Consider the following 23000-nt stretch of genomic DNA (forward strand, 5'->3'; position numbering starts at 1 on the left):
TCTCGCATCGTCGCGTTGCTACTTCCAAAACGGCATTATTAAGACCAGTTACTGACTGACGAAGCAAAATCGCGCCTCAAAAACGTCTCCGCAGGGCGCGATCGAAGTTTTCCTCGGATTTCCTCTGGTAGCGCGTTAGCTGTCGTCTGCCACGGCAGGCCCGACGCAGGCGGCGCCACTGTCGATATCGCGTCTCGATCGCGCTGGTCGCGCCGAGCGCGATAGTGGAACGGAGGAGGAGGGAAGTGGATGGCGCTACTTTTATAAATATAGGGGCTTTAGGCTATTGGCCATTCCGATAAGAAAGGAGTACGCATTTGAAAATGCTACTCCAAGCCAAAGACGGACTAGCAGTGTGCAGTCCCGTCGTGGAAGGTTGAACGGAATACGGAGCTGTAAATTAGGGTCCAGGGCATGAAGGCGTGCACTTCATGAAGGCGTGAAATCAGATGACCTCCATTGCATCAATGTTAGTTCACGCGCAAGCGCGGAAAATTTTTTCGCTGCGTCGGCTCTCGAAAGAGGAATGGCAACGCAGTTGACACCGTCATGGGCAGATCGGGCCGCTGCGTCCGCTCGATCATTGTCATGTATGCCACAGTGACTAGGCAACCACTGATATATTATATCGTGCCCTTCATCAACTATGCGATGGTGTACTTGTCTTATCTCTGCGACGAGCTGCTCATGTGATCCATGGCGCAGTACTGAGAGTAAACTCTGGAGGATTGCCTGATCTTGACGGATCTTGCTGGAATCACCACTGCGGCAGCTGAACTTGTAGGTGTGACTGAGCCGTCGACATAAACATGTACAGTCAACCACAAAAGTTTGCGGACCACGCGAGCGCGTGGCCAAGAGCCTCATCGCGACACTTCCGCTACGTCACCAGCGATCGACAGCAGCGCTACGTTGAAGACGCATCCCTCCTTAAATCTATGGCCTGTCTATTTTCGCACTGTGCGCAAATATTTTCTACCTATCTCTTTCAACGTGACGCGCTCTTTGTTAGCCAGGGCTACTTGCTTATATTTTGAGAGCAGAATATCGGTACAAGTAATCAGACAGCGTATTCTTCGGCTGTTATCAGTTCTATTTTCGCGTAGCCACGCTGTTTTTTTGTTTTTTTTTTCGTGAGTGCGTGAGTGAGCGGTGAGGCAGCCATGGGACACAGATGCTTAGTCAGTAGGCAGAATTTTTCCGTTCCTCCCCCATCGCTAAGTGACAGTAGCGGCCGGGATTTGATCGCCTGCGCCCAGGTTTTGCTGCGCAAAGCCCGAACCACCGCGCTGCTATAGTGGTTACATTTAGAAAAATAAGAAATAATCGGGTGCGATGACTCTTTTTATAACCCTTTGCGACACGGCGTCCTCGTTTGGGGACTCGAACTTCGGAGGCGCGTCCCACGACACGTGTTTCTTCAAATGACCTAAAACTCAGTGTGCACATTCGTGTCCGCTTCCTGATGGGACAACTAGCGGTCAGTTAACTTCATTGTCCTGCGTATTGCTGCAGATGATCACTTTGCTGGAGACACTACCATGTTAGACAATCGTTCGACGTGCCGCGTTCCAAGACCAACGTCAAGAGTATTTTTTTTCTCCGGTCGACACGAATACAACCGAAAAAGCAAGTGTGCATGCGTTTCGGGCCTAATAGTTGATTCTTTTTATGCAAGCATTGAAGCTGACGGATTTCAGAATAATTAGATAATGAGTTATACGCTAATTAATTTTTTTTACTGAAACTCGCACAAAACAGCACATTGCTTCGTCTTCTTTCTTGGAATGTAATAGTGAGCGTCTTGAAATGATGCCATGCGCATTTGACGCATTTGCAGAGAGTGCATCATAATTCGTGTCTGAAGGGGATGAATTTATTCACAAGACATTTACAGAAGTGTCATGAAACAAAGGTCTCTCAATGATCCAGTAGGAAGTGAAATGTCCGCCGTTTTCTAGCACCTTATTGATGCGTGTGGGCATCGACTCGCACAAAGATTCAGTAATCTCCGGTGGACCGCGCAGGCTTTCCCATTCTTGTGCGATCGCTTGCCACAGCGTATCGGCCGTGCGGCCGCGGTTGGCTCGTGTGGACAGCCGTTTCTTCAACATGCCCCAGACATTTTCTATGGGATTCAAGTCGTCGCCACATGGAGGCCACTCAAGCTGGCAAACAGCATGTTCTTCTAGCAATGACTGGACGATACGTGCTTTATGGATCGGGCTGCGGTCGTGTTGAAAAAAATAGCAGCCGTCGCTGAAGGGACCGTCCAGCGCATACGGAACGAGGTGTCTAGTGATGACGTCGTAGTACCGTGACGCAGTGAAGGGCCCTTCCACACGCACAAGGGGACCAAGGCCATCTTTGCTGATTGCTCCCCACACGCTCACGGAACACCGTCCACTGGATAGAACACTATGTGTGTAATTAGGCAGATATCTGCAAGAAATAGCATACAATTGGGTTCCAGCGGAGCGTCTAAAAATGTTGCGATTCCTCTTGCGTATGAACCTTATAATGCTGTTATAGAGTTGCAATAGAAAACGTGCAAACATCATTAGATAGTACTGAAAGACCCACTAGCAGCTTTTAATTAGCTTCAGAGTAAGTAGTACTATGAAACAATCGTTAATGTTTTCAACATAATACCACTACAGAAAAATCTCGTAATGTCCAAAAGCTCATTTTACGTGAAACATGTTGTGATGCAGAATTAGCTTCGTGAATTAACTGCCAATACACTGTAAACACACCTGCAGTTTAGTGGACGCCAAACCCGCTTCCGTTGGTCCCAGCGCGTGGAAAAAGTTGACTCGTCGCTAAAGATGACATCGCCCCATTTCTCTGTTGTCCAATCTTTCATTGCTGTAGCGAACATGAGTCGTTCTTGTAGCTGGCTGTCTGAGAGGCAGGGCTTCTGTGCTGCTACGAAAGACTGCAGGCCAAGCTCACTCAGCCTTCTTCTTACAGTCTCAGACGATACCGTGAGCGAGAGCGCTTCTCGGATATCCTCTGCACTTTGAAAAGGATCAGCCACGATGGCGGCCGTAATCAGGCGGTCCTCTTCCTCAGTCGTGGCCTTTGGACGCCCACTGCGCTCCATATCTGTGAATCTGTCATCGTCGCGGAAAGCTTGAATAATCCTATTCATGGCAGTCCGGCTCCTGTTGGTTCGGCGGCAGATTTCGCGCTGAGGTATTCCCTCTATAAATAAACGCACAATGTGCCTTCTTTCGTCAAGTCGAACACGCAGCGGCATCTTTCCAAATAGGCAATCACCACGTGGCCTGAAGCAAGTCTACTACGTTTTCAGCGACTGATGCGAAGATGCGCCTATGTGTGAAAGAAAATTTTCTATGCATCCGCTTTTTCTTTATTTTTGATGACAGTGAAACACCTCCCTACCCTTTCTCTCAAGACGCAGAAGCAGCAACGCTCATTGGACCAAGATGCTGCCAACCAAAGTGCGCCAGTAAACGTCGCGTAAAAAAATCGTCGCAGCGCTTCGTGAAACTTATCTACCCACTGGCACACCAGTCGACAAAGGTTGCAGTGATTGCTCCGATACTGCTATCAAGCCAGATATGTGGCGGTCTTATCGCAGACAGCGCTCTGCGTCAACACAACGAACTAACAATGTCATGCACGGGAATAAAAAATTAACAGGCAGGCGAGTACCAAGAGGGTTCATATCCGGGAGAGCGCCCCTGTCGCCGCTAGGTGGCGTACCGCTAGGTGGCGCGGATAGGCAGTCTGGCACGCGCTCGCGTGGTCCGCAAACTTTTGTGGTTGACTGTACGCGGCCACTGTGAACCTCATGTAAATGCACCGAACGAAACGTGAAGAGAGGTTACCGTGCTAAAGCTGGCAGCTACATATCGTGCTCTGCGGTAGCACTGATCAATAATACCCATCCTTGATGGAATAAATCACTTACTGAGATGCCATGACGCAAGTGACCGTTATGTGCGACGTGGGAACCACAACGACTTGGCGTTATGCGGTCCCATGACAGTCTTGTTCAGATTATGTTTGTTTAGAAAGGAACAGGTCTTTATTGCGTGATTGTCATTGCCTCAAATTGATATATGGTGTGATCATTTTCTAGTTTTTCAAAATTTTTATAAATTGCCTGTTGCAGATAACATAATTCAAGTCCTTGAGCTGGATTATTCAGAGAGGCGGACATCATTTGCACGAGAGATCGAAACAAATTCAAATATTTTAAAGATTCACTAATTAACCTCCTAATTTATTACTTTACGGTATATATTGCGATTTACGAATTGTAGCCGGCGAGTTTGCAAGGTGTATCCACTTAGAATGAATTGCTGGAGTGAGACCAGTTTGGATATGTGCGCCATCGAACTCACCTTAAAAAATGCACTGTTGTCCCACTTACTTTTTTTACCAAAATGCTGTTTTATACATTGAAGCAGAAAAGTAACTGGAACGCCCATGTATCTCGTCCCACACTTTGGGAAATAATATCTGGACACTGGTGTGACCCTGGAGATTCATTTCAAGTGGATACGTTTTGCAAGCTCGCCGGCTAAAATTCGTAATTTGCAATATGTGCCGTAAAGTAATTAATCAAGAAGTTAATTAGTGCATTTTTGTTCCTTAGTAAAATATGAATTTGGATTCCTCGTGCTAGTAATGTCCACCTGTTCAAATAATCCAGCTCAATGACAAGAAGTGTGCTATCTGCCACAAGCGATTTTATTTAAAATGCCGGTAAACTTAAACATGATCTCCTCGAATGTAAACGCCCTTTTAATAGATTGAGGGCAGGTTAACGAAGCCCAAATGGTTAAAAAAAATAGTTCGAAGCCCCTCACTACGGCGTCCCTCATAGGGCCACTGTGCAGTTTCAAGATGTTAAAATTCAACAATTTTATTTTTATGTGGTTATCGCACACACGCGCGGGCGCATGCTCAAAAAAAAAAAAAAAAAAAAAAAAACAGAAGAAGAAGAAGAACGCACACGCACAAACTTTTTTCTTTCTTTTTTGCCGGTTCGTCGGGGCGTTGTATAACAATCCCGGTTTTTGTAAATGGTACTAAAGCGCATTTCTCGTTTAACCAGATTAAAGGTGAATGCTCACGAAAACGCCGAGTGCCCGTTCATAAAAGGTGGGGGGGGGGGGGGGGGGGGGGTCTTCGTTTCATGCCCTGGAGAACATTTAATCTTATAGGCTACGCGCTCGTCAGGTTACGCTCGCGGATATGCTTAAAATGGCCGAGGAAAAAGAAAACGTTTTTTTTTTTTTTTCTGCAACAGACCTTTTCACGGCACTGTGAGAAATACTTTCTATTTTTTTCCGCTTACCTTGCAACTTTCTCTAATAAATGGATGTGAACTGCTCTACATTGCTACTTTCTTTTCCCTGGTCATGTTTAACCCTGTTCATACTTAGTTAACCTACGAGCGCGTTCTCTGGACGGGTGCGTTGAAACATTATACACTTCTAACATCAAACAGCCACGAATTAATGAGAAGGTAATAAGATACCCAACAGAGCGTCGCTTTAAGAGAACAAGGCAGTACCACCGTAACTACCCCATTAAGAATTTAAAACAAAACTAAAATTACTTCGCAGCTGAATGAAAAGCAAGCGCGGTGAAGAGCCCCACAGTGGTCAGGCACCCGATGACGACGTAGTAGTGAGTATTTCAAAGGAAGTGGAGGAGGGAAAAGAAGAAAGGAGAGGAGGGGAGGTCAACCAGAGGCACGTCCGCTTTGCTACCCTAAACGGCAGAAGGGGTTTAAAGGGATGAAAAGAAAGAAAGGAAAGAAAGAAATGGAAGGAAGTATTTTATCATTAAAGGCGGTAGATAACAGTGCTGATTTCTTTTTACACGACGTGGCTTTCAAGCAAATGCCTGCGGCACCAGAGCGCAGAGTTTACTACAACCACCTGGCCTCAGATCACGTGACATTTGCCGGAATAACCACGCGCCGATGGCAACGTGATCCACGCGTTTTATTGCGATAGCAATTATATGGACACTTCAACCGGATTTCTGCCATCGCCGTCGCCGTCGCCGTGAGGTTCCGTATAGATAAAATCTTCGCCGCGCGCCGTATGCCCCAGCGGAAGCGTGCGGGGACGCGCGCTATCACGGAGAGCGAACGCACTCAATCTCCCACGCGCAAGCAAGGAAGCGGAAAGCCAGCGCCGGAAGGAGCGGGGGGGGCACTTCTCTGCCAACAACCGCGCTCGTCGCTCGTCCTCACAGTCTCTTATCTCTCCCACGCGCACGCAAGGAAGCGGGAAGCCAGCGCCGGAGGGAGCGGGAGGGGGGGGGGCGCACTTCTACGCTGCCAACAACCGCTCTCGTCGTTCGTTCTACCGCACCGTCTCTTATCTCCACACGGCTCTGACCTTTATGCGCTGTGCATTCGCCGCTCAGTTTCCGTTGAAGCGATAGACCGCACGTACCTTCGCCCGCTGCCAGCGTTTTGACAGTCGTGGCTGCAGTCATTGAGTGTGATCTATTCATGTTTGTTTGTGCGCGCTCACACCACGCTTGTTCATTCAGTTAGTAATAGTCGGGCCACATTTTCCAACGCACGCTACACATGTAATGCTGCCCAGATCGGCAGTGCAGCACTACAGGTGTGTCCCTTCGCACGCGCTGCCCACGGTAAGCGCTTCTCATCAACACCACCGTTTCACACGCGCCTTCTCGTGGTCATCGAGTCTCTCTTCATGTCGGTCTACTTACGCCGCAGCACACCTGCTTACTTAATCAGCTCATGTTTACTACAATTCATATTGCTACCAAGGCCGCTCACCTTACTTCGTATGACATTGCTGTGTTGCTATCGCATTCATTGATTCGCCCTTAGGGCGAAACTGTGACATTTTTTCTTTCTACACTACTTCTGTGCTGTTGCGTCCGTGCATGGTCACATTATCTTAAACGAAAACAAAAAGAAAGTGAAAAGCTGGATGTCACCCTGCTTAGATTTCGAACACGACCTTCGATCGTACTTGACGCATACGCTATTTTGCTCTTTCTTTCGCTCGCGCAACTGCGCTTCGTTGTCCCAGTAGACGTCATCGGGCGCTGTTCTCCTAACCCGTCGTCCGTTTCTCCTTCCACTGTAGTCTCTAATTAGAGGAGCGTCTTCCTCCCAACGGGCTCCCGACGAGGTAGATGCCCCAGCCTCCTGCCGCCCGGCCTCGCCGTCGTCACTGTGTTTACGATCGTCGGTCACTGCCTCCAAGCAGATTAAGGGGGACGCGCGAGACGACAGTGGCGTCGTGGGAAGCCGCAGCAGGGAGCTCGCCGCCATCCATTGTGCCCGCAGCGCGTTTGTGCCCCGTGTCGAGGTTATTGCGTTACCTCTGACCTAAAAGAAACCGCGGTCTAGTTACAAGCACGACAAGCGAACCCTTGCGAGACGGTATGCAGTGGCGTCAGGCGTGTCTTCCGGTACAAAATTGTAGAAACGTCGAAAGCAACAGCTGGAGTTGTGTAACTCGAGACGCTGTTCTCTCTGTTTGTTTGTTTGTTTGTTGTTGTTGTTGTTGTTGTTGTTGTTGTTGTTGTTGTTGTTGTTGTTGTTGTTGTTGTTGTTGTTGTTGTTGTTGTTGTTGTTGTTGTTGTTGTTGTTGTTGTTGTTGTTGTTGTTGTTGTTGTTGTTGTTGTTGTTTTACACAGCATGGCATCACGCATGTGTGGGCTTCATTTTATTTGACGCATACATCAGTGCGACATGCGATTTTGTGTGTGTGTGTGTGTGTGTGTGTGTGTGTGTGTGTGTGTGTGTGTGTGTGTGTGTGTGTGTGTGTGTGTGTGTGTGTGTGTGTGTGTGTGTGTGTGTGTGTGTGTGTGTGTGTGTGTGTGTGTGTGTGTTTTTAAGTGAACGCACGTGCATAGCATTTGCAGTAGCTTTTCTGCACCGATTATAGATTCAATAAACCTTGATAAGCGAAGCTACGCCGTCAAAAAAATTTTTTTCTATTTGGTAATAGGAAATGCGGAGGCGCGTACCACACAGAAATACTTAAGCCGCAAGCTTCTGTTTCGTACACTGTGATCGTTGAAGTCTCGGAGTCAGCCACCTAATTCTGCCAGACTTGCACACTATCTCTCTAGGTACTCAAATTCATTCAACCGGTCAGCAGATGTGAGTGACAAGAACTGGCGGTATAGTATTGCGCAAGTTTCTTTTTTGCATGTCAACGATATAGCTCAGCTGAGCACACTTAGCTCAGCGCTAACACGCAATATTTTTATCACGTTCCAGTTCTTTGTTTTATTTACACCCTATAAGCCGGCGACCTTATCAAACAAAGGCTTCTTTTTCAACGACAAAGGCAGCGCTTTGTGCAAGTCTACAATAAAAAATACCTCCGCTCCATTTTCGCAAGTCGTTATAAGCCTTTTTTTTTTCAGCGCTCCACGAATGAATCGTGTGGCGGCGTTATCATGAGGACAGTGGACCGCCTGGGTAAGCAGTGGGCTGCAAAGATTCTCTCTGGCCGCCGCGCCAGTTACTTGACAGCGTATATCGATCACTGACGGGAAGAAAGACTGGGGAGGAGCGAACATATACTTCACTTACACTGGCGAGTCAGAAATGAGGAACTTAATTACTAAGGGTACTTGTCACTTTGGTGAAATCAAAACTGTCAATACCCCCCCCCCCCCCCCAGCCAGATATCACGCAAACCGAACCACTGCACCGATTACCTATCAGCTGTACGCGACATTTTTATTTATTTATTTCAACATAATGCAGCCCCGAAGTGCTATTGCATGAGTGGGAAGAACAGCATTGCAATTCAGTGGTCAAAAATACGCTAGAGGAATTCAGCCGGCGACAAGTATCGTGCATGACTGGGTATAACGTTCTACCGTACGGACAAAAAAAAACTGTATCTAAACGATTCGGTGCGATTATGAAAAGGAGATATATTCAGCGCATGCTGATGTCTTGTGGATGTATACATCTAGTGGTTGTGATGTAGCTGCTGAGTAGAGGGAATCGTGGAGAGTTAATCAGAGTATGCATGGATAAACTTCAACGATTCGATGTGGTGACGAAGAGAGAGTGGCAAGCTGAATATTGCGAAGGTGAGAACTAGGTGAATATTACTTGTCGTAGACTCAACTTTGTCAATATATTTATATATTTGAGGGGGGGGGGGGGGGGGGGGCTCTTTACGACCGAGCCATACTCGAGTGCTGTACGAACTAGCGTTTTATAAGCGAGTGGCCTTGTGACTATTGTCACGACATAGCACTGACTTACTATATAATTTTCCTCCACTCGTCGAGTTACGCGTCATGCCTAACCGGAGATACGTCACACGGGAAAGTTAGAAGTCGCCAAGTTGTGCATGTAGAGTCAAACTTAATCTGAAGTTTAGTGTCGCCTACCACACCTTATGTGATGCGTCGACTGAGTGATTGTGCGTGTCGCGAGTCACCTTTATTTACGGGTCACATTCTGAGCATTAATGAACAGGCGCACACTTTTTTTACGTAGCAACACGCTTGATGATTGCACGAAACAACGTGTTTAAGAATTCCCCCTTACACGGTATGTTCATATCGCTTGATTGGCTGTTCGCGGTCGGCTTATAGTCATGGAAGTTGCGCGGACCTAATGCAGACTCGCCGCCGCACACTGTACCGCTTCTCAGGATGTCGGCAATGCGCGACTCACCGGTATCCTGGAGTAGGAAGTGAGCCACACGTATCCTTTGCCGTCGTGCGGCCCACCGGGCGCCTGCTGAGGCTGAGGAAAGAACTCCACGCTGGGCACGTTTTGGTCATGGTCACCACCGCCACCGCTGCCGCCGCCGCCGCTGCCAAAGTTTTCGCTGGCATCGCGGGCACGAGCCGCCGCCGCTTCTTTTCTACCGCGTCGATGAGCACTCCGCCGCTCGCGAGAGATCGCTCCCTCCGAGGACCTGTACGAGTCACCCGTCGTAAGCTCACTCGGAACGACGGTCCTGCCGCCTCCGCGGACGACATCTCCACCGGAATCACCACTCAGAGCCACCAGGCCGCGCAGGACGCTCACGTCACCAGACAGCTTGTAGGTGACGTAAAAGTCGGCCACGAGCCCCACGTAGACGAGCGCCAGGGCCCCGTACAGAGCGCACGCGCCGCCGCTGCCCGAACTGGAAGCCGACATGGTCACGCACGTTGCGCCGCAACGCCCGAGCGCGTCCGCCGCTTCCGCCGCGTTTTGCGCCCGCTGATCGCGCGGCACCGAGCTCGAAACTGAGCGGACGCGCGCGCCCGAGTCAGCCACCGGCTCAACCACGTGTTTCGTTTCGGGGGATTGGCAAGGAGCGCCGCCGCTCCCTCAACATCAATCCGGCTGCGGGGGAAAAGAAGAAGAACGGCGAGAGAGCCGGGAGGGGCTGAACTTCTTCCCCGCGCATGCGCAGAGCACGGGTGCGATGGGGAGTGAGCGGTGGCGAGCCGCCGGCGCAGCTCCGGCCGTCCTCTCATATACTGGCATGCATCCGCTAGCGGGAGACTCGTACGCGAGCCGTCGTTTCGGGGACGCGTAAGATGCCTTTGCTTTTGTATGGAAGTGGGTAAAGACTATATGATGCCTTGGTACGTGTTTTGAAGGGAAGCTTTATTTGCGAACCTTGCCGGCCTTTCGGTGACCGTGGAGGCTGCTGCTGTCACGTTGCGTGACGCGTGCACGCGCGTGAGTTACCGTCAGGCCACAGACGCGAAAATGAAATGGCTGAATAGTCAACCCTATCAACCCTATCATTGTGTCTCGCGTCGCCTTCCTGTCTGCGTACACTTCTTCTCTCCTCAACAAACGCCAAAGCGTGAGTTCACACGAACTGTTGTTTGCATTTCGAAGCATAACTTGTGATCGGTGTAGGTCTCGAACATTTACTTTGGATGGCATAAATGTTGTGACCTGTGCGGCGCATAAATATAAAAATGGTATGACAATAAATACGGCTGGTGCATACAATTTCATTTTGCATTCGTTGCAACTGCATTTTTAGTGTATTTTTATCACTTTATCAACTGCTCCACGAAAGCTTCGCATCACATTGATTTCGCAATGTGCATTGACTCTGCACAATTTCTTTTCCCTCTTTTCGCCCAGAATTCACCTGTTACGGCCGAGATAAAATGAGCGCAATCAGACGGATTCTATTATTCTTGCTGTCGCCTAATTCATAACATTTCACTGTTTTCTCGACGCAAGTTTGGAACAGTTACCTTAAGCATGATGGCCTAATTAAGCTGCTGTGTTTCCTGGAAGCTCAATCGTTCATGGGTTTAGATGGACAGTAAGAAGCCAATGAAATGGGGGATACGCCTCGCGAATACGCAGCTTCAAATTTTATTTCTAAGGGCGTTGAATTTGCTTGAAACATATTGGGTATATTGATGATTCCTTGCGCCAAAAATACAGGCACTTTCTTGTTTAATTTTAATTCTACCAGGTGGCGTAGCTGCCGACAGGACACGCCTACTTCGCGACTCGGTGACAACTTTCGCATGCAAATAAAAACGACACTCTCAGGTGGAGCGACCAGAAAGGTCATTCCTCTGAGCCGTAGACCGGAAACGTTGATTCGCAGCGTACGTTCACGTTTCACCAGACTTGAAAGCCACCTACTCGCGTCGCGGCTGGGTGTAGCCTACACAAACCTCTTCGTTTTGGTTAAAATTTGTTGTCTGGGATTATCATCATGCACATATTAATGAACCGGATGGGGACATCCAGTTCGTGTGACCCAGAGGCGGGATATTAGATTTAATTTTACACCACTGAAAAATTAAGCCGCTCAGCTTTCGTCAGTTTATTATAGTGTCGAATGCGCAGTATGCTTAATAATTCCTCGTAAATGAGGACATATTATGAAGTCGGAGGCGCTTACGGTTGATAGAACAGGTGCTGGTAAATGCTCTAAGTGTTTCCTCGTGAGAGCTGTGGTGGATTTGGTGATTGATTGATTGATTGATTGATCTTGATCATACTTTATATACCGTTTCATTAGAGGACAGGAATCTCATTATAATGGGTGACATTAACATTAACCTACTCAATGACACATCATTAACACTTATTTCTTATACCAGTTTGCTACATAGCTCCGGATATCAATGCTCAATCGATATTCCTACACGAAAGGTTCCTAATGGCACAGGGACTCTTATAGATAAAGCCCTCTCTAACTTACAAACTTCACGAGAGGTGAAAGTTATCGATATTCACATTACTGATCATTATCCATTGCTTCTACGCTTCAATTATAACTCGAGTCCTTGCCCCCTTCCGCACTCTAAATATGTTGTGTACAAAAAGAGCTTCATAACTGCCATTGCTAATTTTCAATCAGAATTTTTAATGACCGTCAGAAAGCATTTTCTAAATTTCTTACTCTAATTATATCACGTATTCAAAAATTTGCTTATAAAAGGAAATGTAAAAAAAAAAAAAAACGTTGCATTCTCCCACAATCCATGGATGTCTCAAAACTTATTAGCAGCTTTACGCGAACGCAAAAACCTGTACAAGAAAATTAAGAACCAGCCGTTTAATACCAATAATTGTCCGATATAAAAAGTTACGTAACTCTATAAATAGTCAGTTAAAAGCGGCAAAATGATTATATCTAGAACAAAATTCTTACAGGCAGGCAATAATACCAAATTGAAATGGAACATTGTCAACACTTTTCTAAACAGGAATTCTCGCCCTGAACAGGTATCAAGAAATTTGTACAATAATTCAGAGTATAACTCCCCTATCCAAATAGCTAACGCCTTCAGTTTTTTTTTTTTTTTTTTTTTTTTTTTTTTTTTTTTTTTCCAGAATGATACACCCTCTTCTTCACACGTCACTCAACTCAATCGTCTGCCTCACTCATTTTTTTCTCTTTCCCGCCAGAAGAAATACATAAGGTTATACATCACCTAAAACCCACCAGCAGAAATTGAAGTCCTCCCTGCTAACATTAAAATGATTGCTCACCTACTTTCTGATATCTTGTCTTTTATTATTAATTTGATATTCAAGACTGGTGTGTTTCCTAATGAGCTTAAGCGCCGTAAAGTCATCCCAGTTCTAAAAAAAAGTGACAGCACGCTATTACATAACTACCGCCCTTTTTGTATTTTACCCTTTTCGGCAAAGTTCTTGACAAATTAATCGAATTGCGTTCAACCAAATACCTCTCTGAATTTGATATTCTCTCTCCGTGCCAATTCGTCTTTCGTAATCTATACTCCACAGATCTGGCACTCATACATCTAACTGACCCACTAAAAAATATAATAATAATTCAGGAAGGTCTATTTGCAGGTTCAGTCTTTATCGATCTAACAAAGTCATTTGACTGCTTAAACCATAGTATCCTTTTTGCTAAGCTTGAGGCCATCGGCGTATGAGGTGCTGCCCTTTCACTACTCAAAAGCTACTTATATAACAGAGTTCAGGTTGTGTCTGTTTCTAATGTCTATTCTGGACATCAAACCACTAACATTGGTGTCCCTCAAGGATACATCTTAGGACCACTCCTGTTTTTTATTTATATTAATAATCTACCTAACTGTTTGTCGTTCACTAAGTGCATTCTGTACACCGATGAGACCACCATATTTGCCTCTGAAAAAAAACATTTCACTTCTTGCTAACAAGCTAAATACTGATCTAGAAAACGTTTTAAGTTGGTGTAATGCTAACTTAATAACTATGAATGCCACCAAGGCTAAATTTGTTGCATTTTCCTTACATAAACAATATTGGGCATCCTTTTCTTCAACTTTTGGCTCACACTTTGTCTCTCCCAGTCCATGCTCATCTTTCCTTGGAATTTCTCTTGACTGCAACTTGAAATATAAAGATCACATTTATCACGTAAAAAAGAAATAACATATGGTATTCGCGTTCTAATTAAAACTCGTCTCTACTTTACACATGACACATTAATCTCGCTATACTACTCATTCGTTCGCTCTCATAATAACTACGGCATAATATGCTGGGGTAACACTAATAGCACTCACTTGGCATCCCTCCAGGTAATCCAGAACCAATCCATAAGAATCATTACAAGCAGTTCACGCTTTGCTAATGGAGAATCACTACTACATGAAAACAACATCCAAACTATTTCGGAACTCACCAAATATAACCTAGGGATTTTATTCTACAAATATATGACTAAGGAACTACCATCGGTCTGCTTCTCACCTTCTGACCTGATAGCTCATAGTAACACTAGATTTGCATACAATAGTAATTTCCTTCTACCTAAAGTGCGTACTAATTGGGGTAAACAGACTGCGGAATTTTCCTCGATATCGCTTTGGAATACCCTACCACCTATAATAAAAAATGCAAGATATTTATACCAATTTAAAAGAAAACTACAATCACTCATAATACATATACTTACTGATATTGTCCTTTCTTTATTTTATTATGTGTTTCGTACTGTTATGCTGTTAACATGTGTTGTTATTACTCATATGCTATAAACATGTTTTGATATTACGCATATGTCGCAGCTGTGCTACTGTTGCTTCAAACATTGTGTACCTTTAAAACACAATGCCTTTAACAGGAGGTCCCGATACAATCTTCGACTATGGGGCCTCCTTATGGATACTATACGCATGCAATATTTCTGTATTTACGCCAATAAATTATGATTCTGGAATTCTGATTAATTAATTAATTAATTGATTGATTGATTGATTGATTGATTGATTGATTGATTGATTGACTGATTGATTGATTGATTGATTGATTGATTGATTGATTGATTGATTGATTGATATATACTGCGTACACCACAAGTGAACTGCAGAAGAGAGGAGCTAGCTCCCTCCACCCTCTAAAATCAAGCTAAGGATAAAAAAACTTTGCCATGAAGCGTGGGCAAATGGATGGTACAAAAGCGACAGACGCGAGCGCAGACTTGCACTTTTATTGAAGAAGGCTCACCTAGCATATTTATAGCATGCAGCTATCACAGAGAAAGCGTCTCTTCTTTTTCCAATTCAACCCGCGACGGCGTGTTCTGATCACGAAAGGCACGAACCAAAACGAAAAAGGAATGTCTATCGCGCAGCGAAATGCAACAGAGGCCTGACACATCAATGAGAAAGTTGAAGCTGATATGCACCAACTGGCCCGATATAATATTTAATTGCTGCACCCAGGGGCCTCAATTAACTGTGGTTGATGGTCCTGGTCTGGTTCCAACGACACACCAACGAGAACTCGCGCTTCTCTGCGTGCCCCTGACAGCAACAGAGCGGAGTGCGTATCGTGTTGTCGTCATAAGCTTTACAGACCCTTCTTGAATATATATCGCAGCTAGCCGTCTTGTATTTCGAAAAGCATTTGTCCCATGGCGTATTGATGAGTAAAATACGAGAGTTCCTGAGTGATACTTTCAAGAAATATACCGGGTGTTCAAAATTGAGCTTTACGGAATTTTCAAATGTCGCCTGTGGCAGGTAGCATAATTCTTATCGTTGAGCTAGGTTATACGAAGATGCGGACATTAGTGGCACGAGAATTCAAAACACATATTCAACTAATTAACAAAAATTGACTAATTAACTTCTCAGTTATTACTTTACAACACATTGAAATTCACGAATTGTAGCCGGTGAGCTTGCAAGACGCATCCACTTGAAATAAATTTCCAGGATGACACCAGTTTCGAGATATTATTTCCCAAAGTGTGGGACGAAATACATGGGCGTTCCAGTTACTTTTGTGCTTCAATGTGTAAAACAGCATTTTGGTTAAAAAAAGTCGGTCGAACAACAGTGCATTTTTACGGCGACTTTGATGGCGCATATCTCCCAACTGGTGTGATACGCCTGACATGCTCACCGGCTACGATTCGTAAATTGCAATATGTGTCGTAAATTAATTAACTAATAAGTTAATAAGTGCATTTTGGTTAATTAGTTGAATGTGTGTTTCGATTTATCGTGCTACTAATGTTCTGTCTGTGTCTCCGTCATTTCTTTATTTCCTCTTTTCTTTCCTCATGTTTTCATTTCCTCTATTCCCTCCTCCTGAAAGAGTAGCAGGTGTTGTGCCCCTCTCGGTGGCAGTTGTCAGCTTGCTCCCTCCCTATTTCCTTCGTGTCCTTATGTTGTATGTGTACAAACCAAATAATAATAATAATAATAAGAAGAAGAAGAAGAAGAAGAAGAAGAAGAAGAAGAAGAAGAAGAAGAAGAAGAAGAAGAAGAATGTCCGCCTCTCCGAATAACCCAGCTCAACGATAAGAATTATGCTACCTGCCACAGGCGATTTTTTAAAATTCCGTAAAGCCTAATTTTGAACACCCAATAGATTTGCCAAACCGGAATCCATGTTCTGCGCACTTCTGCCAACGTAACAAACTACAGTACGCTGCGGAGTACATTTCTAAGGCTTGCTACGGACCTTTATTTCCTCGTATGGTTTCAGCTCACCAGAAAGGAGTATGTCGTGATCGATTAGCACACGGGTCGTACTGGTTCATTTTTTGGGATGGGTTCATTTGCTCGCGGTGTTGTAGGTCGGTAAAAAAAACTTGGAGAGTAGGTGAATAACACGACATGGCACAGAGCAAGATAGAGGCCACGGGGATAACAATAACGAGCCTAAAGAGAGAGAGAAAGGAAGAAGAGGAAAGGCAGCGAGGTCAACCAGACGAGCGCCCGGTTTGCTACCCTACACCGGGGGTAAGGGAAAGCGAGAATAGAAAGAGGAAAAGAGGAAGAGAGTGAGCACTGAGTGGGAGGATGCACAGGAGCACTATAAGCGGTCCCTCAAACCGGTGTACTGCAAGAACTCTACTAGTGCACGAATCGCTTTTTGCGCCAGTGATTTGTGTCCGAGTATCAGTTACTCAGAGACCGGTCTCGAGTTATCGATCGATAACAAGCATAAAAAAGCAGGCTGCCGAAAACACATAAATTCAGCGTAGAAACAATGATATATATGTCCATGCTAAAATTAATATTAACTTATGTTTATACTATAATTAATATTTCAAAAAATTTTGGTCCCTTCACAAAATAGCTGACGAGCCTTGCAATGTGTCTGTTTACCATGTTTATGTTAACGTGCGTTACTGAACACAAACATTCGGTAGGTTTTTCTGCGATATAATACTTACTGGGACCCAACACCAAGACGTTCCTAGATTTGTTTTATACTATCATTTCTCACCGTTGGAACGGACCCAGGCAATCTTTAGGAGGAATAAGTATACCAAGGTTCACTTGGGATACTTATTCCTGACATGTTACAGGAGAAATTGTTCAAGAGTACAGCTACTATAACACCACAGCTCACGTCGATAGTCAAGTTACCGAAAGCGACGTAGCCGCGTTTATTATTTACGATGAGGTCAATGAAACTGCGAGGCATTCGGAAGCGGCATTTCAGAACTGGTCTATATATATTTGCAGCATCCGCGGGGATTTCAACGAGTATGAAGTGGTTGTAACGACAGTCTTTCACAAAAATCTTGTTTCATTCTTGCAAAGAAATGCTTCAAAAACGTTCCCGTTTCTGCTGATTCGCGCCCGTCTATGTCATCTAACTTAATCCGTGACATATGTTGTGCTACCTCGCTCTTCTGAGACCAAATTACTGAACCTCCTAAGAACATTTTTAGCTTAAAGCTTGAGTTCACCTCTCCCTTTCTCTCTGTCTCTCTTTGTCTTTTTTTTTTTTTTTTTCTTGCGCTGTCAAACGAAACATTATTTCCGTCGTCTTGTGCTCGTCACAACGCGTTGCAGTAAGAGTTTCGATACTTCCCCATTCACTGGATTGCACTATGTCCTTTCTCTGTTTTATGATGAGGCTGTCTAGTTAGAGCCTATGACGCGTTTCATATGTCAGGCTTGTACACGCACTCATATGCTCGGTCTAATAAAACGTGCGACTTCTGCCACCATTAAAAAGCAAAACAAAATTTTCAGCGTCTGTTTTCTTCATATGGGTGTACATCCCGAATGGCAAATGCTGTATATCGAGGTCAGGTATAAAGTATAGAGCCTGAAGCGACCTCTACAAAAAATGTACTTTACGCATGCGCCATTTACAGATGACATCAACATATACTGAGGTGCACGTGCAAAAATAATTTAAAAAAAACACTACTTAGGAAGTAAATCGCTGCATTGCAATACCGAAGTGTGGCTGCTGTCTAAGAGAGGCAGATTCATTTCCGGCCGAGAGATTTGTTTTGGATGTCAAATTTCCACGGCACTTTTTGCCCAAGGCAGAAGCATGCGAAGCGAGGCGGCGTTGCCGCAGTCACTTCGATCTCTCTTCGCGGCAGTATTTTTTCATTGTCAGCTCCACACCATCCTTCAAAATACTCCGGAGCACCGAAGACCGTGGCGTACGGAAGCTCCGATTTGGAACTGTTTTTAAAAGCGCCGGGCGCCCTCGCAACTTGCCTACGAATTTACAGCGTAAGACGCGCATCGCGCACGTCGTTTTTCTCTTCGTACTCGGCACGAGGCAACCCGGTGGGTTTCTCGTTCGTAGACTGCGCCACCTCGTGTACGGGTTTACCGTGCAGCGCGGCTAAAGCCTCGGGTCACACGCGCGGTCAAGTGAGCAAACCTGGCGGCGCATCTCGTGAAACGTGCTTCCGCTGTTTTGGCCATAATCCACCTGCGCTAATCTTTGACAACCCCCCCCCCCCCCCCTTACCCTGTGTCCAAGAGGCCACAGCACTATCGTTAAAGCTTTCGTTGGTACGATCGAAGTTCTCGCCGATAAATTAGCGACTAAACAAGTTTGCCCGGAACGAAGCAGCACGCGTGCCCTGGTGGCAGCTGCGGCAGGCGCGACCAGCCTATCACCACTGTCCCGTACTTCGGTGGAGTGTCGAAGCACGCAGGTGGACCGGTTCCTCTGGCAGACGCCTTGAGCGGCATCGATGGAGATGGATGACTTTCTCGTGCGCGCTGCTCGCGAGCGCCATGCTCTCGCATGCTGGTCTCGGGCGGCACGTGCTCCCAAGTAGTGCAACCTGAAAGGTGCTGTAGGGGAGAGAGAGTTGAGCAGGGCAGGCCCTCCCAGGAGCATCCTTCTTCCCGTATAAATCATGCACTCGGCGCATGTTGAGGCGCAGGAACAAGGGGTTGCTCTTATCTTCGGCCAAGTGGGGCTGCACGCCGTTGGGAGTCGGCTGGGACCTTGGTCGTCCTTCGCGCGAAGGAACGCGACCTGTCTCGGTATTTTGGGGCTCTTCGTAAGAAGTAGGAAATAAAGCTCCTTTCCGAGACTTCGTCTTCTGCGTATAGGCAGATCTAGCTGTTGCGTGTGCTCCATCTGGCATCAATTACTTGCCTTTTAGGTCCACGAGTGGCCGTTCTCCCTGCGTCTGACCACGACGGTCTTCCACTGTAGGCATCAGCGCGGAAGTAAGCTAAATAGCTAAATAGTGTTTTGGTCTATTCCTTTCTTTAGTGGGTAGCAAACCGGGCGTGCGTCTGGTTAACCTTTCTATCTTTCCTATCTTCTATTTCTCTCTCTGTTTTTCTTTAGTTCTACTCTCTGTGGACTGTAGCAGAGAGGAGAACAAGGATGATGATGGGGATGATGACGATGCTAATGATGATGAAGAGGAGGAGGAGGAGGAACCCGCGTCGTAGCACACGTGTTTTTTTAAGGGGACATACAGGGCAATGAAAAGGTGGACAAAGAGAGGTTAAGAGGAACGGCGAGAAGGACCGCACCAGCGCCGGATTCGAATCGCTGACGTTACAGACTGCACTGGCACGAATACCAGACACGCTAACTACTGAACTATCGCCGAAGTGCGCAAGGCTGAGCATTGCTCGCGACGTGTAAAATGCACGACGCTGACTATACCCGATGACAACTTTCTGTGACAGTGCAGCCGAAGCTATACGCGCGCGCATTCGAAGCTTCTGCTTTTATGTTACTACGCCAAGTATTGGCAACGTTTTGCTTTCGGATTACAGGACCAGGATAACCAGACATAGAAACCAGAAAGCCAAAACTAAGAACACCAAGTAACGGAAATACGTTTTCTCAGCAAGCTTTTTATTTGTTATGAAATAAATCTTGGAGCAAATAAATGAAAATAATAATTGGTACTATTTCTTTTAAGCTACGTAGCTTCCAGTTGCTTACATTCGTGGACTACATGCAGAAGCGCAGTGGAAAAATGTGTGCTTCGGCTCAGTAGTTTTCGCTGCGTTGCCACCGAAAGTTGTCTCCAGGCATAGTCAACAACCCACGGGCTATAGCGACGCAAGTACCTAATTTTGTGATTGTGTAATTGATGACGGAGATGCATTTCTTCACAAGAAAGCGGTTTCTGGTTTTGGTGCGGAGTGATGGAGTCAGAAAGTTACTGATTGAATTATTAGGAATTGGGAAAGGTTTATTATTATCTATAAACATTTCGAGGTTCCATTTGTGATTCTGAAACGATAGGTAACTAAAATATCACTTTTTTTATGCAGTAAATTCAACTCAAATCGCTGAGAGCATTTCTAGATTTCACAAGTATATTTAAATAAGGGATCTATGGCATACTCTGTAAAGAAAAACTGACACTTTGATCTCTGAAAAGAAACTCGAAGGCATCATTTTTTTTTCTCCTTTTTCCGGGTAATCAAGCCACGCGCGCCAACCGGTTTTTTTTTTTTCTTTTTTCTTTTTTTGAGCTGTAGTTCAACCAGTCAGTGTAGGCATTCTTCTTTCTTTTTTTTTTTCGTGAAGCAACATGGTCAAGTAGGCGCCCTTATTAGAAGTTTCACGCAAAAAAGAAAATCCCACAGCATAATTCAAGCAACACTACGCGTTGCCGTTCTGGCTCTTTCATACTGCACTGATGATCGGCTAATGAGCATGAGCGCGCATGAGGGCAAAGACAGAAAGAAGTAAACATAGCAAACGTGCCCTGTCTTCTTGTTTCTACTCCTGCCCTCGTCTGCGTTCGCACTCATTAACCGCTCATCACAGCTACCATGCACCTTAGGCACAGAAGCACAAACTATAAATGTCGCCCTTGGCTTTGATCTCATTTCTTCTACCTTACCCTACATTACGTTTTCCGCATTACACAGTGAATTTTGTGTTTCCTCGTAATTCCTGAAACAAGATAATTATTGTTACAAGCAAACAAAAGAAAATGCGCCACTGGCAGCTAGGAGCATGATCTTCTGGCGGAATCCCCTTTCTTGCGCTAAACCTATGTTCGCATATGTATATACGAGGGTCGTTTAATAAGTGTGGTAAAAAGCAATTAAATATACCAGGTTTGCAGAAAATAATATTTTATTTTTCAATATAGTTCCCTTCCAGCCCCACACAGTTATTCCAGCGGTGCTCCAAAAAAAAGGATGGCTTGAGGTCCTTGAAGTACTCATTTACCACTGAGATAACCTCTTCATCTGAAGAAAGTTTCTTTCCACCCAGCCAATTCTTCAGGTTTGGAAAGAGTAAAACGTTACATGGGGCTAAATAAGGAGAATATGGGGGATGAGGCACAACCTCGAAGCCTAAGTCGTGCAATTTGGCCAATACAACAAGCGATCTGTGGGGTTGAGCATTGTCTTGGTGAAAGAGGAGTTTTTTTCCGTGCTAACCCAGTGCGTTTAGTAGCAATTCTTTTTTCAATTGATCTAGGAGTGTTTCATAATGTGGTCTTGTTATCGTTTTGCTATTTTGTAAGTAGTCTACAATGATTATTCCTCGTGAATCCCAAAAGACAGTCGCCATCACCTTTCCGGCAGAACAAACAGTATTTGCCTTTTTTGGAGCACCTTCATCTGGCCCAGTCCATTGCTTTGACTGCTATTTAGACTCTGGAGTGTAATGATGTATCCACGTCTCGTCAACTGTCACAAATCGACGCCAAAAGCCGGTAAACACTGCTTCGAGATTTCTGCCCTCATGCGCCCATGATCGATCGTCAGCAGTCGCGGCACCCAACGTGCACAAACCTTCTTCATCTGCAATTTCTCATGAATAATGTCGTGAACTCTATCTGCCGATATGGCCTACAGTTTCAGATACCTCACGTGCCTTCACACGGCGGTATTCTATGACAATTCTATGAATTTTCGATACCATTTCTGGTGTGGTGACCTCCACAGGACGGCCAGGACATGCTTCATCTTTCGTCGAAGTACGGCCACGTTTGAATTCATTTATCCAGTAGTAAATGGTCTTCAGTGATGATGCAGAGTCTCCATGAACTTCGCTCAACTCGGCTTTAATTTGGGCAGCTGTCCACTGTTTTAAATAAAAATGTTTGATCACTGCTCGAAATTCACTTTTTTTTTTCATTTTGGCGCGAATCACCCCACAGCTCAGTATCAGTGGCTGTCAGGAGATTACTAACTGTCGGTACCAGCGTAAACAAGTTCTGCTGTTATATGAAGGGTGCTTCTCGCGCGCCACCTAGAAGAAAACATAATTTTAGCGCCATATTTTGTATTTTTACCATACTTATCAAACGACCCTTAGGTTGTGACAGATATCCCAGTTAGAACCTACGTATACGGAGTATCAATTTGTGGGTTCCCATGCGTCCTTATTGACTACATCTCTCGGTGCGCAGTTCATTATGACTACTTGTGCAGATGCTTACTAACTTAAAGAATATAAGAAGACTAGATGTGGCGAAAGAGTGTAGCTTGCTGCAGGCGGACTTAGCCTTGCAAGATTGGCCGGCAATTGCTGCGCCCGAGCGTTACCCATCAAAGGTGGTATGCTCTTAACCCCGTCACATTTCATCTGGTAACACAAGAGCACCCGGTAACTCAAAGAACTTGACACGGAGTGCAGCAGGCTGCGCGTCAGCGATTTCACGTCGACCCATACTGATCACCATTACCACTTAAAACGCTTGTCACGGATAAACTTTAGGAAGAGCCGAAGGATCTCTCCTAAATATTTGGTCTCTTCGCGGGAACCAGAGAAACGATTGAACACGTCTTAAGTCTCTGTCCCCAGTTCG

At 45.5% G+C, this 23000-nt stretch overlaps 1 protein-coding gene across 2 annotated transcripts in view; it reads right to left on the reverse strand.

Annotated features, from left to right (window-relative positions):
* LOC119446731 (uncharacterized) overlaps window positions 1-10276 on the reverse strand; it is a 141344-nt gene extending 131068 nt beyond the window's left edge. For both annotated transcript variants that reach the window (XM_049664345.1, XM_037711255.2), the window contains exon 1: window positions 9692-10276. In XM_049664345.1, coding sequence (XP_049520302.1) covers window positions 9692-10165 — 474 coding nt within the window. In that variant the 5' untranslated portion in view covers window positions 10166-10276. The remainder of the gene's footprint in view (window positions 1-9691) is intronic.
* Between the last annotated feature and the right edge of the window lie 12724 nt (window positions 10277-23000).

This window comes from Dermacentor silvarum, chromosome 3 (genome assembly GCF_013339745.2).
Source record: "Dermacentor silvarum isolate Dsil-2018 chromosome 3, BIME_Dsil_1.4, whole genome shotgun sequence".
Classification (NCBI taxonomy): domain Eukaryota; kingdom Metazoa; phylum Arthropoda; class Arachnida; order Ixodida; family Ixodidae; genus Dermacentor; species Dermacentor silvarum.